At 39.3% G+C, this 22,269-nt stretch overlaps 1 protein-coding gene across 4 annotated transcripts in view; it reads right to left on the bottom strand.

The window, feature by feature from the left end:
- Positions 1-22,269, bottom strand: part of MAPK10 (mitogen-activated protein kinase 10) — a 169,351-nt gene that overhangs the window by 19,410 nt on the left and 127,672 nt on the right. For 3 of the 4 annotated variants that reach the window (XM_088056418.1, XM_088056417.1, XM_088056419.1), the window contains exons 15-16: positions 5,269-5,451; positions 2,926-3,050 (exon numbers count right to left, since the gene is read on the bottom strand). In XM_088056418.1, coding sequence (XP_087912544.1) covers positions 2,926-3,050; positions 5,269-5,451 — 308 coding nt within the window. Of the gene's footprint in view, positions 1-2,925; positions 3,051-5,268; positions 5,452-16,916; positions 16,989-22,269 lie in introns of all 4 variants that reach the window. The other variant, XM_088056420.1, reaches the window with a different exon arrangement.

The raw sequence follows: 22,269 nt of genomic DNA, 5'->3' as shown, positions 1-22,269 counted from the left end.
GTCATTGGCTGAATACAGAAATTCTTAACTGTAATGCTATTCAAAATGACTTCAGAACAATGGTGCATCCTCTGGAGAACCTAACACTGTGACTTTCTTATCAGAGATACTATGGCAAGCTGTGTTCTTAAAAGAACCTGGCAAACTACCTATGTTAGACATAAGAATTCCCTGTAAATCCAAAATTCACAGGTAAGCTCAAAGGCTGTGCAAGGCCTGTTTCAAGCTGTGAGTATGATGCTGTTTCAGAGCTGTTGAGGGCTTTGGCTGTGCTTTGTTTCATGCAGAAGTTTTGTGGGAGAGCCACAGCACTGAGTAACCTCGTGTGACTGGTGAATAGCAAGTGCCACATCTAAACAGCTCATCTTCCTCTCTGTGTCACAGAATCACACTTGGCATTTAGGGCCACCCAGAAGAGTTTAATGCTGTGACACATTGCAGGGGAAAGGGTATTGCACTCCTAGGACTTCTCATCTGTGCACAGTGTTTGCCCATTCGAATGAGACATAATGGTTTTATAGCCCCCACACAGTCTCTGAAAGACCATAAACTTATAATAGACTTGTAAAAAGGGACTGTGTCTCACCAGTCTGCTTTTTAACTGTGTAGGGCTGGTTTATCTGTTTCCCTCACATTAAAAATGCTGTAAATCTGAACAGACACAGAAGGTTGTTACCTGCAGGTTAAAATTTGACACCAAATTTTCTGCTTATTCCCTGAGCTGGCTTCAGCGCTCTGCATTGTCTACTCCAGCACATGCTGACATTGAATGACATTGCAACAGCTCACTTCAAAATTCCTGTCACATTAAATGCTTTCAGTTACCTGTCCTCTCATGCTTCTGAATGAAATGGACACTGTACAACAGATGCCTGGCTGCTTTTGATGAAGCCATTTACTGGGGAGAAGGAGGAATCTAACTAGACAGCAGAAGTTACCTAACTCCCCCTCCCCAGTACTGTACTGGCTGAAAATGTCATCTTGTTTAGTACCTCTGTATCCTAATTTCTGCTATCCCTACTGTACAGGATTATTGATAGTGGAAGGAATCCTGTCTCATGTTATACTATGGGAGGAGAGCTTAAAAAACCCCAAAAATATCTCACTACCAAACCTTTAGCTGTATGATGAAAGACTTCTGTATAAAAGTCCTTATCAAGTATTACCTAAAAAAAAGAGTGCAGTGAATATGGTTAGATGCAACACACTGCAGGCTTCTAAATCCCAGTGGGGAAACCAGGAAAAATAGTGGGAAGTTAAGCAGTATGCAAGTGACCAAGCACTAATTTTCCCATTGCTTTCTTGTCAGGCTCCCTGGCTGCACATTTGTAGGGCAGTCTGTGAAAAAGCAGGGTTGCCTCATAGAGCCTCATCATGCTGCAAATCCAACATTAACAAGCCACATGGCCATTTTTAGGCTTTGAAATGTCATTCAAATACTACTTCTTTGTTCAGTTGTACCCTATTATAACTTGTGTGGTTTTGTTCAGTATAGTCAAATTCACAGAGTCAGATTATTAAGTGAATGAGCAAAAGCATCTACCTCTCAAACAGCTAATTTGTTGGATGTTTCAGATGTCTTCTAAGTCTCACCCCTGCTATAAATTTGGCAAGATCTAACAAAAATACTTGAGACGAGTCATTTCCCCATTTCCCATATCATGCTTAATGCATGGCATTAGGAAATATCTACTGAATCCTAACTCTTCTGCAACTCTAACAGGGCAGATATCTCAGTGGAGTACTAGCTGGAGTACACTCTTCTGAGCAAGAACAGAAAACCACCAATATCCCACAAATATTTTTTTTAAATTTTTCTCCAGAAAATAATTAGTAAATGACTTATAGCTAACCACTGAAGGTATGTCAGCATGAACAGATGGATATTTGTAATTTAATAAACTGTTCATTGCAAAAAGAAAGTCTTCCAATTTAACTTCCCCTCTGAAAAAGAGACTGGCAAAATGAAGCCCTGTAAAGTACTCCTAAATAACATCCTCTGAAAAAATCCCATGTGCTGGGAATTTGACGGGGGTTTGAACATTCCATTTACTTTTGAAGTGTGCTGCACTTTCAAGAGCTCAGACTGAATTGGAGCATATTGCTAAACAGTAGTGATATAATTTTACAAGGTCTTCATTTCCTATGGTGCATAAATAAGATTTCTAAACCTGGTTTCATACATTTCATACAGAGCACCTCTCTGAATTTATAGCTATACCCATTATACCATACCTTTTATACCATGTCACTGAAGTGCTGACAGATTGCATTTATCTGTGTTAACACCAGCCTCACCAAGGCTTACTGAGAGGTGTCTAGGGCATGACAAGATTATTATAAAAGATCCATTTTTGTTTGCACACAGTGTACATGATACTGTACATTGAACCTTAGCCTAGGAAAATACGTGGGCCCCTGCTTCATTTTATGGAAGAATATACGTCCTGCTAAGATTTTTCTGAATTCTGACTTCAGGATTTTTATTCTTTTTTTCAGATTCACAACTATTTTTTTTTGCTTAATTCTCCTCCTCTCCACATATATCCTTGAACACAAACACAAAAAGTGATGTTTGCTGTCTTCCACAAGGAAAGGTTTGGAAGGAAAGATAGTATATTTTGCCAGATTGAGTTCGATGGCTAAAAAGGTGAGCTAGTGGATTCAAAATCCTTTCTAGAAGAAAGCAGAAAATGGCTTCATATGCTTGAAGTTCTTTTGTTCCTCCCACCTATTATCAGTTAATCTAATAAAGAGAGCTATCCTGTGCCTACAGACCTCAATTCACGTCAATCCCCAGACCATGACAGTCCCAGCATTGTTTCTTTACAGCATGCTCATTATTGTGCTGCTGTATAGCAGCAGGAATCCCTGAATCACATTTGTGTTTGGCATTCTGAAGGAAGAAGTGCTGCATCGACTTACCGCCTCCACCTCTGCTGGGTCGTACCAGACGTTAATGTATGGATGCTGTAAGGCTTCATCTACTGATATCCTCTTGGCTGGATCAATGACCAGCATCTTTGATAAGAGGTCCCTGGCTTGGCTGGCTGGAACAAGCAAAGCAGAGAAACACAGCGTTAGTACAGAGCAGCCACTGCCTCCAGGGGAGGGTGGGAAAAGAGCACTAGCACAGCCCTTTTAGAGATTAGTTGTGTATGTACTTCTGCTCCTTTGCCTCCTCGTAGCTAGAGCTCTTCACCAATCATTTTAGGTCTGATTCATTAGAAAGGTGCCAAAAGCAGGGCTGACACCATAAGTTACCTAACAAGCTTTAGTGACATTTTACATATGTGCAGATTCCACACAGAGGGATGAATAATATCCCCAAGAAAAATGTGCTTGATGTATCTGTGATTATTACCAGAATTAGAGTACAAAAGTTCACATAAAAAAGTCTAAAATCATGGCATTACTAAATCAAAGTCTGAAACTTACAGTCACTCTTAAACTGGCTCAGAAAAAACATCCACACTTCTCTGGATGTTTTAAAGTTTCTCACCTAGCCTGCTGTGAGGCATTAAACATTTTAATGAGGCATAGAGACTAGGCTAGTCGTAAGGCATCCCCTTAGAGGCAATAATTTCAAATCTGTAGCCTTGGCACCATAGTAATATGGAAGTGTTTTGGAACTGCTTGAGTCTTGTTTGTCTTGCATAATGAAGTTTAAATCAGTGGAGCACATCATCCTCCACTACATACACACACACACACACACACACACACATTGAATTTTACTTTGCAGCACTGATTTTTAACCTGATAATTATTATATTCCATTGTGCCTATCAGGCAAACAAAGCCACAACAAAGCCACAAACTCAGCTTTATATTACCCAAATGGATTTTCCTAGTTGGAGTTTGTAAAAAATATAATACCATCTCAACCCACATGAAAAAACTATAACAACATATATTTCCATTATTATTATTGTTATTATTATTATTATTATTATTAACCTAGTAGTGTTCTAAGCTCTTGGTCACTCAAAATTATTTGCTGTGTGAGTGAAAAAGACAATGAAAGTAAAAAAGTCGCAAAGAGCAGTAAGTGCAAAAATATTTTTAGGTATCTCATCATACATGGGTGAGTATCTAATTAAACCATTAACATTATATTATGGTGTATATTATACACATGCTTATATTTAGGCAGGGCATGGGATGATACAATGCTGCACAAATAGGGGTTTCTGAATGCACTCTTTCTTGCTTCATGGCTATATCTTCAAAACTGGCATTCAGGATGCTCAAATGTATGTACTTTCTGTATCGTAAAGATAAAAGCACTGTTTGAAAGGCATTTCTATTCATTAGCTGCAAATGCAGGAAAATTCCATTATTCAGTTGTGTCCTGGTAGGAGTATAAAATTCTGTGTATCTGAAAGCATCTGGTCAGATCTTTCCCTTTACTCCTAGAGCCAGGACAGCAGCTTGGCTATGAAGCAGTTGTTAATGAAGAAAATTCTGGGTTGTGTAATGACATGCAAATTGCAAGCAATTGAAAACCATTAGACACCACCGTGGTGAGTGGACTGGAGTGGTGCAGAGCCAATACACAGCACAGGTCTGCAGGGGCTCCAGGGCTGTGTACTAAACACACAATAATCACTCTTTCCCATTGAAAGTCAATGCCCCATTCAAGTGAAAAAATACTTCAATATATGATTAAAATCACTGCAATTTTTCTTCTACAGGGAAATATCTAGTCACACTGTAATTAAGTTAGTTTTCTCCTTCACATATCTTAAGTGACCCACAGGATTTTTCAAAAGAAGAAGTCCACCCCAGTGGATATTAAACCTTGGCTACTTAATTTTAGCTGATGTTGATAATATATTTGTATTTACTAGAAAGGGTAGACCTATGAGGCAGGCATTTGGCTGAACTGGTATTTTTTCATCTAAAAATATCAGTGCAAGTGCTGAGATCTCCCAATCGAAGTTCCATTGTTCCTTTGTGTTACAAGTTCAAGAATAAGAGCAAGGGAACACCTCAATTCCTTGTGGCACAGGATCATCACATGGAACACCTTGGGAATATTCTCAATGCATCAGTGGTTACATTCCCTTCGCTGCCCAAGCACCAGAATCTCCAAAAACCATGTCCAAATGTTTTTCAGCTGCCTCTCAGCTGAACAAAACCATGCAGTTACTGGTCTGCAACTAACTAAATTAAATGGAGTGCAACTAGAGAGAAGAAAAATTGGGATAGCCTTCATTCCACTGCAGCTTTTGCACATGAACCACGTCCCTTTGCCAGACATACCTTTGAGTTTGTTGTGTTCCGAGTCTGCTGGGAAGAGAGAGTCTGGAAAAAGTTTGGGGAAAGTGAGGCCAGCATACTTGGGTCTGTTCTCAACGTAGTTCCGTACTGTGGGCTGCAGCTTCTTCATGAATTCTGGACAGGGTGTTCCCAGCTGCTCAATAACTTTATTCCACTGATCAATATCTGAACACCAGTAGTTAAGGGAAACAAAATGCAAACCCCATGTAGACTCCTGACATTTCTGCTTGTGTTCTCTGAGAATCCTCAGAGGTATTTAACTCCCTTCATAACACCTTTACAGCCACTATTGCTCCTTCTCACTATTCCTCCAGGTCCTACAGCCTGCAAAGGGAAAAACTCTCTCACACAACTTCAGGACATTGTGCAGTTCTAAAACCATGACCACCATAGAACAATACACAGATTCTTCTCTTTGGGTCAACACTTGTTACTTTTTTTTTTAATCCAGTGACTTGGACTCCCTTTTTTTAACATGCAGTTAATTTTCACTATGTCAGCTTGGAAGAACAATGTGTGCATCTGCCTTCTATTCAGTCTGTGGAGAGGAGACACAGCTGGCTTAAAGAAGTTCTGCACAGGACAAAAAATCTTCTTCCACTCATCTGCTTTGCACTTTACTCTCTCCAGTACCTTCATCGATGCTAATACCAGACAACCAGCAACCCCTCAAAAACAATTAGTTTGAAAACAAAAATAAAATAAGAATGCACTGGGACTCATTTTCTATAGATAAATGATGCACAGGTGTAGACAGATGTTTCTCTTTAACTGAAAAAGTGACAGCTACATTGCTAAACTGATACTGAATAATGAGAAACAGGTTCTAATATTTAAAAAGAAAGTTTATTACAGACATTTTTAACTGAGCTTTTAATCTGCTGAGATGTTGCTATTTTAGTTTTCTTGTGCTAACATTTAGGCATCTAATACGTGTTATGTAGCTCTTTCAGCCACGTTCAGAACAAGATTTACTGCACCAACAGAAAAGCAAAGTATCAGTAGGATCTCTACATCACACTAATTCACAGAGCTAAGAAACTGATTACTACATGGGGGGGGAAAAAAGGAGGATTACATGCAGCCATGGATAGATTGATACTAAGAAATATGATGAAGGGAATTTTGTTAAGAACACACTGGAAAGAAAAGGCTTTTAAAAGACAAACATTCAAAGCATTTCAGCACAGAGATTTCTTTTTTAAAAATTATTCCTTAAAGTTATTATTGTCATAAGTGTCATAAGTGTGGAGGAGTGTTACAAATATTAAGACAGATAACAGAAGAAAAATAGTCAAGCAAAAACCAGTTCTTGGTTGCAGTAGCAATTTCAGATTTTAAAAAAAAGTATTTTATTTAAGAAGAATGGAAACAGTCTTTTCACCCACCTTGGAAAGTAAAGACAGATTAAATTTGGATTTACCTGAACTACCTTATTTGAACAAAAAAAGGCAAATAATTCATTTAAAGACTGCAGGTTTACTAATCAAAAGTGTTTAAAGGAGTGAAAATAATTTAAACGTATGCTTTAAGAATTCTAAAATAGCGTTTTGAATGATTTTATTCTTAGCTGAAAAAAGGTTGCTAGAAATAGCAGAAGTCTGGAAAGATTTTTCTGAATACCACTTATTTTTTAAACTAAAGTGAAGATTTATGTAGAAAAGCCCCTCCCACACACACCCCCTGTAGGTTGTATGTAGCTTGTGTTCATGAAAAATATCTTTTTCTCAACAGAAAACCGAACAATTGCAACAACAGTAAAGTTATCTAAGACCACAGTTGCTTGGAGAGAAGCCTGAATATTTCATTAAATATTTCATTAGAAAATAAAGTGGTTTGACATTTTAAACTTGTGTTCAAGTCAAGACACTTCAGTGGCTGCTGGCTGGACTGCTTCAGATGTAGGTCTCTCTGAGGAACTTGAGAATACAGCATGTGTAAATGCTTTGCTGAGAAGAACACGGAATACAGAAATGAAGATGCTGTTAGTTGTGCCAAGAGAAGCTAAATCGTCACTGGCAGCATTACCTGTGCATGCTGAGTGAAGTGTTTGATAAACAGGGAGGGCCCAAACACAGGACTTGTTTCAAAGAAGGTCACCCCTGCTCAGAGCAGAGGAACCACCTCCCAGGCATTTAGTGAAGGCCAAAGGAAAAATGATCTTTGGGATTACAGGATTATGTGGGACTTGGACACATTGAGAGGGAAGATGTAGTAAGATGCCCTAGACATGAGCAATAAGGGAAAAGGGGTACAAGAAGTTCCCAAAATAGAGCCTATGTGATGGGAACCACTGTCAGCAGTGATGGAAAAGGGAGAAGGAAAATCCACAGACAACAGGTCAGCTCCCACTGGACACATTTCTTCTAGGCTGACAGACAAGCTCTCACTAAGAAACAACACAAAAGCAGACCACCACTCACAACTAGGACATTTTGAGATGGAGTCATCAGTGCAAAAACGAGAGCCAAAGGCAACAGAACTGGCAGAGCCACCATGTTCTGCCCCTTGACTGGACTTGATTTGCAGGACAGCACTGGACCCTTTGCAAGGTCTTACCAAGAGCCAAAAGGTCAGGCTTTATGTCACAGCAAACTCAGGGACTGGTTTTGAGTAATGAATGATCTGGATGGATTGTGCTTCTTTACTGTATTTTTTTCTAACTTATATTGTTGCTATACTGCCAAAACCCTTGAATAAAATACATTCATTTGCTTTTTAGATACATTTACACATACACACACACACACACACACAGAGAAACTGATATGATGGAGCACTCAGGACTGTTTTTGTCCTGATAAGTGCAATAACAAAACAATATTAAGTGAAAGTAGATAGATGATGTTTTGGATGGACACACACATTTTCTCTCTAGTAATGGTTCTCCCCTTACCTAGACCTTAAAACCACTGGATTATATTCTGAGGTCCAATATATGAAAATGTGCAAGAATGTAATAAAGTTCTTGCAGAATACCGGTCCAGCTCTATTTCACTGTAATGTTTCATGGAGTCACCACGTGTGATGCATCTGTGGTACACCTGGTGATGAGGAGTTGTACCTGTCATGGTGTGAGATTAAAAAAACAGTCTTGGAAAAAATCTGAGGTCTACACATCAAAGCAAAGAAACAGCTTTCTCTAGCTGCCAGTCAGCATTAGCTTCAGCAACTCTGCAGGAAATAAATGGTACTACAGGACAGTCCTAATGTGAATCAAAACCTACAGTTTTGTAGATAATGATCACACAACTCACAGAAGATTTCCAGGAAAAAAAAAAAGAGAAAGTCTCTTAAAGAAGAATTAAAAAAGAGGATCCCGCTTTCCCCCTTGAAATTAAACAAATGTTAGACAGACTGAGAATTGGAAAGAATTCCAACCCAGAGCTCTGGAAAATGATGAAATGTCTGCTTAAAAGCTATTTGAATTAGTTCAGCTGTCCATTGCCCCAAGCAGGATCAAGGAAAACGTGTCAACTATTCACATCAGCATCTGTATGATTTAAGACAGAAGAAGGGATCTAACCTGGATTTATTAGCTTGCCTCTGGCACTAACAGTATGGAATTTAGTAACATTAAGATGGCCATAAACAGTTACAGAAAATATTTAAGAAAATAGATCTAAAATGTGTGTCTTCTGAATGAAGATTTATCGCTGAGGCCTCAGGTTGCCTCAAGCTCACCCATCACCTTTTCTCTTTGATGCTTTATACTCTCCTAAGGATAGTTTTCCTTTGCTTTCTAAATACTTGGTTATTTATTTGGAAAATAACATGAAACTGAACTGCAGATTAAGTGACATACCTTTCTAAAGCAAAGGCATAAAAATTCTAATAGGAAAATAATATTGTGAATGAACAATAAAGTGTTTCTTTTGAAAAAAAATTCAGAATCACAGTAAAGTCATCTATTTAGAGGCACAGGCTGAAAGTGTTTATTTTTTTTCTGTGTGCACTGATGCAATATAGCTCAAAAGTGTAGATTAAGAACCAGTGTTTTGTTCATTCATTGGCCTATAAACCTCAGATATATTCCTGCAAGTTTCCAAACAGCTATAAGGAAGCTGAGTTTTGCTGTAAGAGATAATTTACAATACTTCTCTGTCTCAATCAGAAAATATTGAAAGCATTTCTACAGTTTACAAAGCAGTAGCTTGTAATTAAAAAAACAATTTAGACAACAAATTATTGTCTTCCTATCTAACCTTAAAATCACAGCAATTTTTCCTTCTCATGACACGTCTGTGTAAATCACACTCTTTTTTGAGTGAAGAATTGTATTTTTTTAAGTTCAACAGCAAGGTGTTGCAGGAGGAGTTTCTGTTTGCCTGAGGATGTTTCAGTTGTACTGAAATACAAATAACTTAATCTTTAATGTTTGTTCACCTGGAAGAGAAGCCTTTTTCTAAAATCCTCCTCAAGCAGTATCTATGGACTGTGATGTGGGAAACACGAGTAATTCTGCCAGAATGCCTGATTATAAGAGAGCTGTTGGAATTGTGCTGGACACAATTGGAGGTGCTGGTGGGAATCATGCTTCCCTGCCCAGCACACTGAACTGCTCTTTCTGCACCTATCAAACACCCCCTCTGCACCAGCTTTGCTGTACAGGAGCAGGGTTTGCTCTTTCTGGATAAATGTGCTGCTTCTGGAGATAATTAGACATCAAATCTTGTTTTTCTTAAGGTAGGCACAATGAAAACAAAACAGACACAGGATGTTTCGTTTGTAACAGGCAGACATGGGAAGACCATCTCTTTTCAATCTCAAATCTTGAGGGAACCACCTTGCTAATTTTTTTCTCCTTAAATCTGCATATTCCACCAACAAAAACTAACTCCTGCACTTCAGGCAGATTTTTTTAATGCTAGTAACTTGTCAAATTTAAAATAATTACTATGAACAGCTCTGCAGTTCCCTCCCCAACACCAAATTGTGGCAACAACTGGAAAGTTGTTGAAAGATAGGCCAATGTTTTAAAATTTTTTTTAGTCGGACCTTTCTTTTTAAAATAAATCTGCTAAAAACGACACTAACCAGCTTCACTGTGGGAGACATCAGTGTCACATTCATATTTTTTTCACAGTCCCCCAATTTACATATTGATGCCAAGACTGTTTACAAAAAAAAAAACCAAAAAACCCACACAACAGGAATAAAAAATGCTACCATCTGACTAGACAGAAACTATAAAGCATTTTCTGTTCCAAGGTGAACACCTTGAGAAGAATGTGGCATTTGTAAAAACTAGACTGCAACAGAAAACACTGTGCAATGTTCAGAATAATAATTGCTATTTATACAGAATAACAGAATGTGGTGATAGCAAAAACCAACATGTAGTACAAATAAATTACTTCAGAAGACTACCATTGATCATTCAGGAGTTAGAATATAGCAGTGTTCATTGTGCAGATGTCATTAACATTTTGGATGCCCATCTATGACTCCTTAACTAGAATTTTCAAATACTATTTTCCAGCTGGTATTTCATTCAGTTGCTGAACATCTGTGCTTACACAGCAGCAAGCAAATCATAAAATCATAGAATGGTTTGGGTTGAAAGGGACCTTAAAGATCATCTCATTCCAAGTCCCCTGCCATGAGTAGGGACAGCTTTCACTAGGCCAGGTTGCTCATAGCCCCATCCAACCTGGCCTTGAACACTTCCAGGGATGAGGCATCCACAGGTGTTACACCACAAACATGTTACAAGTATTTACAAAAGCTACCTAGGAGTCTGCAGAGGAAGTAGGATCTTAGTGATACAGCACAATCCTAAAATGTTTCTGTTTTCACTGTGAAGCTGGTATGGGCTCAGCTTGCTTCTGTATCTCAGGTGTACCTGCAACAACTTGGATAAGAAATCAAGAATAGACTCCTCAAGGTCAAAACATAGAAAACAAGGTCCTGGAAACTGTAGGGCTGCTCCTCTTCCTGAATCGGGAGAAAACAGAACCATTCTGTTTTCATCTGTGTAGTTATTCAAAAGCTCCTTTTGCCCTTTACAAGTGAATTTTTAAAACAATTAACAGCTACTCAACTTCCCAGTGTTTAAGGAAAGACAAATTTTGGCCTTGAATTCAAGAGTATTCAACAATAGACACCATTCTATATATTCATGTATCTATCAGTCTATATCAGCTGAGCCACCTCCAGCAACCCTCAGCTCACTAATACTTCACGAATCTTTTGCATCAGTTCTTTCTCTATATTTCCTCTGACTTCCAGGAAGTGGAAGCTGTACACATCACTCAAAGGATGGGAAGTCAGCAAAGAGAAAAGGCTGAATAAAGAGAGAAATAAAAAAATCTTCCTGGGAAAATATAGTAAATATGCAATAGAGCAGTTGGCAAAATGTATGAACGGAGTTGTAATACTGGATAGGAGCAAGTGTTCTCATTTTCCTTGTATTTACATACAGGTGGCAGGTTTTCCAAGATAAAATTACAAGCTGTTAGCACACTGTCAAAGTTCAAACAATTTGTGTTTAGTACAAACATTTCTAAAAGAGTTACATTGTTGTATTGAAAATAATTAAGTTGGTGATTGGATAACCTTTCATCCATTTAATAGTGCTGAGTGAGAGTGGTTTTGTGCAGCCTGGGCATTTCTTTGGTGGTTTATCCACAAACATCACTGTTTCCATGGAACCACTGCTCATTCAGTATTGATACTCACAGAAAAACCACACCAAAAAATTACTTTTCAAACAGAGTATAGTTCTCATCTTAGATTTAAAGCAGAATTAATTTATTTTGCAAATACACGAAGCTGCTTTTCCTAAGGAGTTTATGATTTCTAACTGCCAATAATACCCCGAAAAATCACAAAGCACTGTTTCACTTACTGTTGTAACCATTAAATCTGTACTTAACAGGTAAGATCACAGTAGACTTCTGTGCAAAACTTCTGCACAGTCTCTGTGTCTTTTTCCATCAGTTCAGATTTTCTGACAAAGAAAAGGTACAGAAAATTAGTTCTTAGAAGGTTTGCTGGAGCAGTTTCCAATAATCTGTTCTCTTATGTTAGAACAATCCCTGCATCTTCTGCATAAAGCAGAGAAAGCCTTAGGGCAGTTATTGAGATCTTCTCTGTTGCCTGCAAAAATATTTTTGCCACTAATCCTAGAAAGTACAAACCCATCTTCTAAGAAAAGATTATGGCCAGTACTATAATGACTTGTGTACAGATATTGCTGGACTTTGTAGATCATTCTGACTCAATACAGCAGCATTTGTTTGTGGAATCTAGACAAAGTTATTAGGCAAAATATGTATATTGAAAAGTATTTTCAGAAACTACCTCAATTTTTCTGCTCTGCATTTCACCAGCAATTCAGATCAATTTGATGTGAAGTTTGTATGTAAATTAACTCTATGCCTGAAAACAATCTATCAAAAGGCGAAACTATTGTTTCAGAACATGAGTCTTGAAAAACATAGTTTTGTTTTTGTTGATATGAAATGGTCTGAAGTGTGGATTTTAAAAAAAGGTCTTTCAAGGGCATTGATGGCTTACATGTATTTCTGTTTATTTTCTTCCTCTCACTCTGTTCATGTTCTTCAATTTCTGAGCACAAGGTCTGAAGGAGTGTTTTAACTCTATGAAACTCTTTAATGATCTTGGTTATCTTCTGAAATTCAGTTGTCCTTCCTGAGCTCAAAAAGGCCCTGTATATCTCCTGAATTCCACAATATGGCTTTGAAGCTCTGCCCAGCATTTTTTCAGCAGCTCAGCTGAAGTATAAGCTCATGAAATCTGTTGATGGCTGGAGAACTTCCTCTACAAACACATCTGCCGCTGCACCTGGCACTGCCTGAAGATTTCAGGAGATCTGATAAAACTGATGCCTAACAACTTCAGGGAGAAAATTCACATAATCATAGAACTTTTTAGGTTGGAAAAGGCCTTCAGGATCATTGAGCCTGGCTGTTAACCCAGCCCTGACAAGACACTACTAAAGCCACTGAAGGCTGCCTGGGCTGCAGCGACCATGCACTGGTGGAGTTTGCAGTCCTGAGGGATATGGGTCAGGTGAAGAGTCAAGTCAGGACCCTGAAGTTTTGGAAAGCAAAGTTCCAGCTGTTCAAGGAGTCAGGCAATAGGACCCCCTGGGAAACTGCCCTCAGGGACAAGGCAGCAGAACTGAGCTGGCATGTATTTAAGGACACTTTCCACAGAGCACAACAGCCAGCAAGCCCCTTATACTCCAATCCCTACAACATGCATGGCATGATTGCAGTTGTAGAATGAGGCTGCATAAGCTTGTGCAGGCATATACTAAGAGCAGAGGACATCACATCTCTCTACTGAATATGTACTTGTCTCCCTGAGCTTGTCCAAGTACAGGATTTAAAGGCACATTCATCCTTGTCTGCCCAAAATGCCCACAGTGGCTAAAAAAATGTGTAACTACACTTCCACAGCTCACCAGAGGACTAAGGGACCTTCTTCACTCCTCCAGATTATTTATGCAGCAATGAGAAAATGTTAACAGGCCTCCTCATAAAATCTTGAGGAGGATGTGGAACAAGAGTCAGACTCATAGGTACAGCCAGCTTGTCCCATTGCTCCTGAAGCAACACAACACACCATGCCCCTCCTCGAGGCACAATTCGGTGCAAACTTCATGCTAATTGATTTTTGAAAACAGAACTACTGCTGTCAACATTGAAATGAAGTTTTCACATGAAATGAAAAAAGGAAAAAGAAAAAGCTCTAGTACACAAGTAAGTGCATCACATGCATACACCAAAAATGGCAGAGAAATAGTAAAATTTTAAGGTTCAGTAAAGACCATGAGGATTTTGGACACTGCAAATCATTCTTCACAACTGGGAGCTTAAAAGAGAATAGAGGTGGGCTCTGTTCTCAGCTTCACCCCAGTGATTCCAGTGAATTCAAATGGATTACAGCAGTGGGACAAAGCAGCATCCGAGCTAAGCACTGCACTTTGCACTTACTCAGAGGCATTTTCTGCTTTTCTGCTTCTGAATTTTGCTACCGAGATTTTTAGTTAGCTGACTGGACTACTTAGTTATGTAAACAGTAACAGCATCAAATGACCTACGCTCCTTAACCACTGGAAAATAGCAAACTGTAAATTTTGCAGTCAAGTATATGACTGAAAGCACATTTCTCATGAATATTCAATCTTTCAGCTTAAAAACTGCTTTTCAGGGTTATTTATGCATAAAAATTGACACAAATTAGTATTAAATACTCTTCAAGTAACAGTGTGGATGTGAAATGAAGCACTGCCTGTTAAGAAAAAATTGCTGATAGCAGATTCTGGTACATTGCCAGGCTTAACCCATTTTATGTCAAAGAGGAAACTTTTTAAAAGAAACGGACATTTAATTATTCTTGCTCCTGCACTTAAACACATCCTTAAGTATTCTGCCCTGGAGCTCTGAGGGTTTATATTCCCTGCTGATGGAATTATCCAGCTGCCCAACTCCATCACTCGTCTGAAGGAATAATCTTTTTTGCAGCAGTGCTACGCACTTTCTGTGCAGGTTTAAGGCAGAGGATGCCATGGGGTGATGGATCTCAGCAGGCTGGGTTGGAGCTCACAGCTTCCCAACTGGTTTTCAGCTGCACAGATGGGCAGGGGAGCCAGAAGTGCTGAGCCCCTGCTTGTGGCTGCTCAGCAGCAGGGAAGGGGTGTAGGGGTTGGATTTGGAGAAGAGGTGGCTTTGAGGTGCAGCCTGAAAGACAGCAACATCACCGTTCTCTGTCCATGGAACAGGCACCCATGGAACAGCAGAAGAAAAGCAGAGAGGTACAGAAAACACAGAGCAAGTTTAGCAACGTAGCGTAAATAAAAATGAAGAACATGAACTCCATTACAGGCCAAGCCCAAAGAAATCAGCAGCTGGTAATGACAATTTCTGTGGAGTTATTGCAATAATAGAAGCCACACAATGGTTTAATTATAGAGGCTTTGTGCAAGTTCTTTTTAACAATTGTGCAGCTGTGTCAAAGAAACCAGTTTTTGAAATCCTATTTAAGATGCATTCAATTATTTTCAGATTTATTTGGGGATATCTTTGAATGCTAGCTTGTAAAATGTAGGTCTATGAACATAAAACAAGTTCTGACTACAACACTGAGGGATGCTTACCCCTACACTCACATGTCTGACTCCACACTGACAGGAAACAGAAGCACAGCAAATCTGAAGCACAAATTGGTGTTAATGATTTCCATTAATACACAGAAGGGAAACATTTACTTTCACATAAGCAGAGGAGATGTGCCCCAGATCATACACAGGGACAAGGAAAGTATATTGCTCATTTCAGTATGGGTATGTTCACCTAGCATTTTGGACAAAACACAAATTAGAATCTTACAAGGCAAGGCTGTGAAAATATTAATGATATAATTAACTACTTTCATTTCTTTAATGCTCTTCAGATGATATTTTTTCCACATTTTGATCAAAATAAGGAACCCTTTAAAATGTAAATGAGGTCAGAAATGCTGAAGTGAGCTGGTAAGTATGTGTAAATACACACACAAGCGTACATACAGACCTACTGAGAGAAAGTTACATAAAAATTAATAATGCTTGGAAACTCCTCTGCCATCTAAGTACAGAATTTAAAATAGAAGGGAAACTTGTACACAGGCCATGCCCATTTCTCATATTCATGATCCTATGGACAGTGAAAGACTGGAGTTAGATAAAGAATGTATTGATCTCAGTTATTGTTATACACAAAAAGTGTTCCACAATCTGATAAATACTAAAGTGCTGTAATAAAGCATGGAAAAAAATAAGAAATATGTCTGACTCAGCCCTGAGCGTAGGATGGTCTCTCAGGAAAATAAATATATTCCTAGTCTGATTGTCCACTGATTTAGTGTGTTTATCTGTAAATCTCTTCTTTTTGATGTCAAGAAAATATTCTGCTTTCACATAACAGTTCCATGTACTTAAATAAAAGATGGCAGATCCAAGTCCATTAGAACAGCTTCCCAATAAACATCCAGACTTCTGAGTCATTAAACTGCTACCAAGTGATCATTTTAGTCTTGGGAAGAAGTTGTGCTCAAACTGAAAGCATTTCCTACTTTTGTACTTTAATACCACATGAAGAGCAACCAAACAAAGCAAAAAAGCAATTCTATGAGTCTATAACCAATAACCATTTCTGTGACTCATGTCTGAGTTAATCAGAGATGCAGAAATGCATTTGAAATGCAGAACCTCTTACATCTCATCCTGAGGTGAGCAGTGACTTGTGCCTACCCTTCTACCACCTTTAAAAAAACCTTTCATTTGTGAAACACACCCCTCCCACACACCACCAAATTAATAAAGAGAAATTCATAACAAAACTGTGGTCACTGGCTGCAGAAAGCAATCCTGATGAACCGTGTGGGATGTTGTTTTCCATCTCCTCATGCTGTACTTACTGCGGTTTCCACCTAAGGCTTTTGATGAGCAGCAGTAATGGCTTGTTGACATTTTGGTTTCCAGGGATTTTGCAGTGGGCCTTAACCCAGCTCTTTAGGTACAGAACAGAGGTATGTCAGCACTAGTCTAGTGGGAAGGGGCTGGAAGGGAAAGGGTTGGAAGTACCTACTGGGGCCAGAATGGCTGCTAGGAAGGATACGATCAGTGCCAGGAAACAACACAGCACCTTTAATCATTTCTCCCATGATGCACCCTACTGACCACATGTCAACTGAAAACAAAAATGAAATGAAGGTAAACAAGAAAACAGGAACAGAACAACAAATAAATGAGAAGACTTATCCAATCATGCTATAGCACAGCTCCTGCAGACACAGACCTGCCTCTTGCTCTCGGCGGCTGCATTTCTGCCTGAGCACACAAGTTTCATGACAACAGAGCAGGTCTGAGAAAAATCGACTCCAACAGTTTCCTTTATCCCAGAGTGGATGAAAGACAATGCCATTAAATACAGAAACCCAACTGAGACCCACGGCTGGCTACTGTGTCATAATACAACTTTGTAATTAAAATTTACCAATTAATTTTGTCTTTTTCAAGTTTTCATTTGTATTCATTACCTAAGTTTATGATGCTTTGTCTTGTAAATGGATGCTGGTCTCTGTATTCAATAAGGATATGCAAATTGCTATTCCTTTATCATTCCAGCTACCAGAGATCCATGCATATTTTCACAAGCTGAACTGCCAGAAGCCACAAAAGGAACTTGGGTCCTTGTGAAAACATATCCACCGCTGATTCAGGGTTATGAATAGAATTTTTGAGATCATTCAACTCCAACAATGCTTGCTTTAGGGCTTGTTGGCTCACTTCCATCAAATCTCAGTGAAGCTAGCAGTCCATCACAGGGATCTTGAGAATCTCATAAGATTTCCACTTGCCATGATAGGAAATTGTGATTTCCAGATAAGCCAATTGAGACACAGAAGTGCTAAGCTGTACCTTCTGCACCGAAATTCAAAGAAAAGTGGGGGCCTATTTACCTCCAACAGGGAAGAGCAGTTCAGCTGGGTCAAACAAAGCCCATGACAATTTACACTGGAGCACAAGATGAAAATCAGACTCCTTATATCCAGCACAGGACTAAGGTGGCATTTTCCCCCATACTGATTCCATGGAACCACATTACCTCTGCTGTCCTTGCTATATGATAAGTCATAGGGCACGAAAGCAAGCACAGGGACAGACCGGTCTCAGGGCCAGAAACGGGGGAAAAAATATGAAAGCGTCATGCTGCTTGGTTAAATTTACTCTTACAACTTCATATTTGGCAACAGTTTAAAGTGCATTTGACTTTGAAGGCAAATGTCATATCTGTGGAAATCTTAACGTGCCTGGGTCTAAGGTTCCCTTGTTGCTTTATTTAGTATATGAAAAGCTTCAACACTACACAATAAATAAAGCAATAAACAAAAAATAAAGAACTAAAGGAAAGGCTACTTGATTGGAAGCAATAAGCAGACCTAGAGATGCAAATTATTGCTGCTTTCATCACAAACTAAATGGCATGCAAAATATCAGGAAAAGATAGAGCAAGCAGTTGTTTGTTCGTCTGTTATTAATTCCTTTTTATTTTCAGAGGCTGCCTCCTGACATCACTGCTCTATGCTATGCTCCAGAGGGCACACACAAGTTGAACTAGTGCCTTACTAAACTGCCAACTGTGTAAAATCAGAGATGATTATTCCCCTCGATGCCTGAGGTTTTGGGAAGGAAGTTCTTTGAAAATTTCCAAATCAGAAGGAGCAAAGATAAACGCCTAAATATAACCAACGTCCCAAGAGCCTTCTTGATTGCTGCCTCTTTTTCACCTCCTGAGGCAATTAGAAATAAATCAAAGTAGAACCAGGATTTGGCTGCTTGTTAGAAGTAGTTAGTTAGAGGTTAAGAATTTCAGCACACACAGCAGCAGCTGTCAGAAGCCCTAGTCGAGGAATTGAGACTTGTGCAGAGCTCCAGAAAGGACTGAAGAACAGAGATCTAAGCATTGATCCTCTGCTTCATTTAGTCCAACATCAATCCAGATGTTGCAGTCCAAGTAATTTCACTCATACAAGCATCAGGAAAATAAAACCAAGCACACCACAATCTCTAAATACCTGCATTCAGCTCCAAAGCACTGAAAATCAACACCTGGTAAAAGATATTTTTTTTGAATATGAGATAATCACAAATGCTGGCAATGCTACATCTACACATGTAACATCCCTAAGCTTTAATCAAGGGCAGGCTAACTTCTGGTAACAGACCTCTGCATGATTCAAGGTAAAGCTTCAGTTAAGTAACTATTTGCCTTGATGTTTTTAAGATCAAGTGAAACAGCTTTGAGGAGTTTAACCTACGGCTTTTCGAGACTCTCTGAAGTGAAATTGCTGAGATTTGGGTAGCCCTTGATGGGAAACCCACTCACCATTGGAATATCCAGGTCCTGGATTACTAGGAGTAATACTAAGAGGGGATTTTTAATGTGTTCAGAATCTCTACAAGCCAGATTACTGCACACTCTGGAACACATTCTTGAATGTGTACACACACTTCAGAATATGAGTAAATTGCCAAGGACATCAAATGCCACCCTGGCATAGCCAGCTTGAACGAAAGCTCACCAGAAACCACATGCACGTGTCTTCCTGGACAAGGAAAACATCTTAACCCTACAGAAAATCTTCTTTGGGCTACCTCCTGGTTCTGATTCCCCAGAAAACAGGTACTTCTTGACCCAAATGGGTGCTTTCTCATCCTTCCAGATTTCAGATTCACTCCAGCAGAGATGCAGAAGAGTCAGGAATTGTAGAACTATCCAAAGATGTTTCTATATGGAGATGACCCAAGCCAACCTTTTGTAGACACCTCCCTGGTAAATCTACATTCTCCTGCAAAACTGCAGGTTCTCTGGGGCTTCACAAAACAATGAGAGGGAGCCCATAGGGAGAATCTGTAACTGCCCTTGCTCAAACTCCCACTGAGGTGGCTTTTCAGTCTTGCACTCTGTAAGATCCAGCTGTCATTCAATGAAAATTGTGACATTCAAATTAATATTCATTAAATGCAAGCCACAGGATGCTCCAGAGACCAGAGATGCAGGCACAGCTGAATGAGCTTTGCTATCTTTTCCAGCCTCATAGGCTGGTTCACACTTTCTTCCCAGAGCACTAGTGAGAATACCAAACATTCACATTTGTGATTGCTCCTGTTTCAGTGATGCAGAAATCGCCCCTGTGACAGCTGAAAAGAGATGTTCACCTCCTCAACACTAACTGAAGAAGATAATGTCAGACATATTAATGAAGCAAATCATGATACCTGAATTTACTTGTGTAACTGTAGGCCAAAATATTTAGTGTTGTTTAGCACAACACTGCTTGGCTACGGTGCAAATTCCAGTGAAATGTCAAGGCAGCTGAGTATGCCTGTGATAACAGTGAGCTTCTCTTTCCAAATTCTCCTAAAATGGACAGATGCCTTACTGGGCAGGACCTTTCTTTACTTCCTTTACTTCCATCTCTGTTTTGAGTACTCCTGCAGATCTGTACTGATGTCTGCTCTGAAGAACCATTTCTAGGCCCTTACATGAATTTTCAAAATGAAAAATACAGTAGGCTGTATTGGATGCTGCACTTTTTTTAAAAGGTTTTTCAGTTATTTCTATGCAATTAAAAAAAAAAAAAAAAAGGAATGGTTTATAAAAATATGTGGTAATTCTCAGTAATACATGAGCAAATCTGCATTATTTCATGTGCTCCAGATACCACAGCTACAAGGGCTCCAGACCTGCCAGTGCCAAGGAAAGTCTTTGAGGTATGGCACTCCTGTTGACCATTGTGGAGATGGTTCAAACACTTGAGAAGGATTAAAACCCTCCCCAAACCACCAAACCCTTATCTCCCTCAATTCTGGCTAAGTCATGGTAAACTCCCAGTTTTGTGACATTCCAGTCTCCTTGCTGAGACACCAAAACCCTTCCCTTTGTGCTTGTATTTTTTATATACATATATTTTAACATGTTTTAACAACTGCTCGCTCAGCACAGTATCAGCTCAATCCATTAAGATTTCCTGAGAAAGTTTTTCCTTTCTAATCTGAAACACTACTTTCCACATGATGCCATGAAAACCTTAATATTTCTCAATAACAGCAATAAGGTTCCTAAGTGTTTGATTAATTGCCTTAGTGACTTCTAATTTTCTTCTGGCTGAACACCGTGGAATACAGGTGCTCTCCTGACAGATGCTATATGGAATCAAAAGGGAATTGCCACCATTTTACAAGGGTGAGGCTTCAGAACAACCTGTGAATTTCTGTCTTTTTTTAAACTTTTTGTGACCCAGTGGGAAGCCTGCACTGGAGAAGGCTCCTGCCTCTTAGCCTACAGTGCCAAATAAGTGCTAAAAAATGACTGTTAAAAAATGACTGAAAAAGCCATGGGAATCCAGAGCAGCAAACTCAAGAATGAATGGAGGCACAAGGGATGACCCATGCCTTTCCCTTTCTCCCTGTTTTTTTTTATATAAATATATTAAAAAAACCATGACAGTAAGAGAGACCTACAGATAATCTTGCCAAGGAATGTGAAACACACTACACTGTGTCTAACAAACCATAGCACTGAAATCCTGCATTTCCTAGGTCCTCTTTTTAGCTTCTTTTATGTTTTGATTTTGAAGTATCTCTTCTTAGGTCTCAAAGAGTGTTCAAGTACACTTGTGTTACCTCTTCCAGCAGGAAACCCACAGGTAGTCTCTCTTGCTTCAATACAAACAGACAAGCAGATAATTTGAGGATACTTGTATGTTTTCATATCTGGAACAGGAATCACAGAACATGTTGAGTTGAAAGGGACCCATCAGGCTCACCAAGTCAACGTCCTGCTCTTGCTCAGCACACTCCAGGAGTCACACCATGTGCCTGAGAGCTTTGTCCAAATGCTCCTTGAACTCTCTCAGGTTGGTGCTGTGACCACTGCCCTGTTCTGGTGCCCAGTCGTCCTCTAGGTGAAAAACCTTTACCTGGTATCCAACCTAAACCTCTCCTGACTCAGCTTCATGTGATTTTGAATGTGTTCCAGTTCTTTATTTTGATCCTGTCCAAATAGCCACATGCTCTTGAGAAAAGGCATTTCAGTACTGTTTTGTCCACAAGTTCTAAATTCTCTGCTCAACTGTTTCAGTCTGTCTCAGCTCAGTTTAGCACAGATGCCATCAAGAAAAAACTGATTAATGCCACAGGGAAAAAAAACCAAAACATTTGAAACCATCCAGTTCTACAGGTGCCAGAAAACACAATTAAAACTTGCCTTGGTTGAAATTCATACAAGGCAGCAGCGTGTCCTGAAAATCTTTAATGTGAGTGATGGGAAACAAGCAGTGGATCATCTTCACTGCAGCACCTGGGATGCAGTCCAAGAGCCACACAGATGACAGACAGCATGGGGGTTTCATCCTAAGTGAAAATTACACTCTCAGCTGTTGGAGTATGCTTATATGAATTTAAAA

This window comes from Pseudopodoces humilis, chromosome 6 (genome assembly GCF_049639895.1).
Source record: "Pseudopodoces humilis isolate 2021_Gansu_Grassland_sample_001 chromosome 6, ASM4963989v1, whole genome shotgun sequence".
Lineage (NCBI taxonomy): Eukaryota > Metazoa > Chordata > Aves > Passeriformes > Paridae > Pseudopodoces > Pseudopodoces humilis.
Note: the sequence above shows the minus strand (reverse complement) of the source record. Positions and strands in the feature narration are given on the sequence as shown.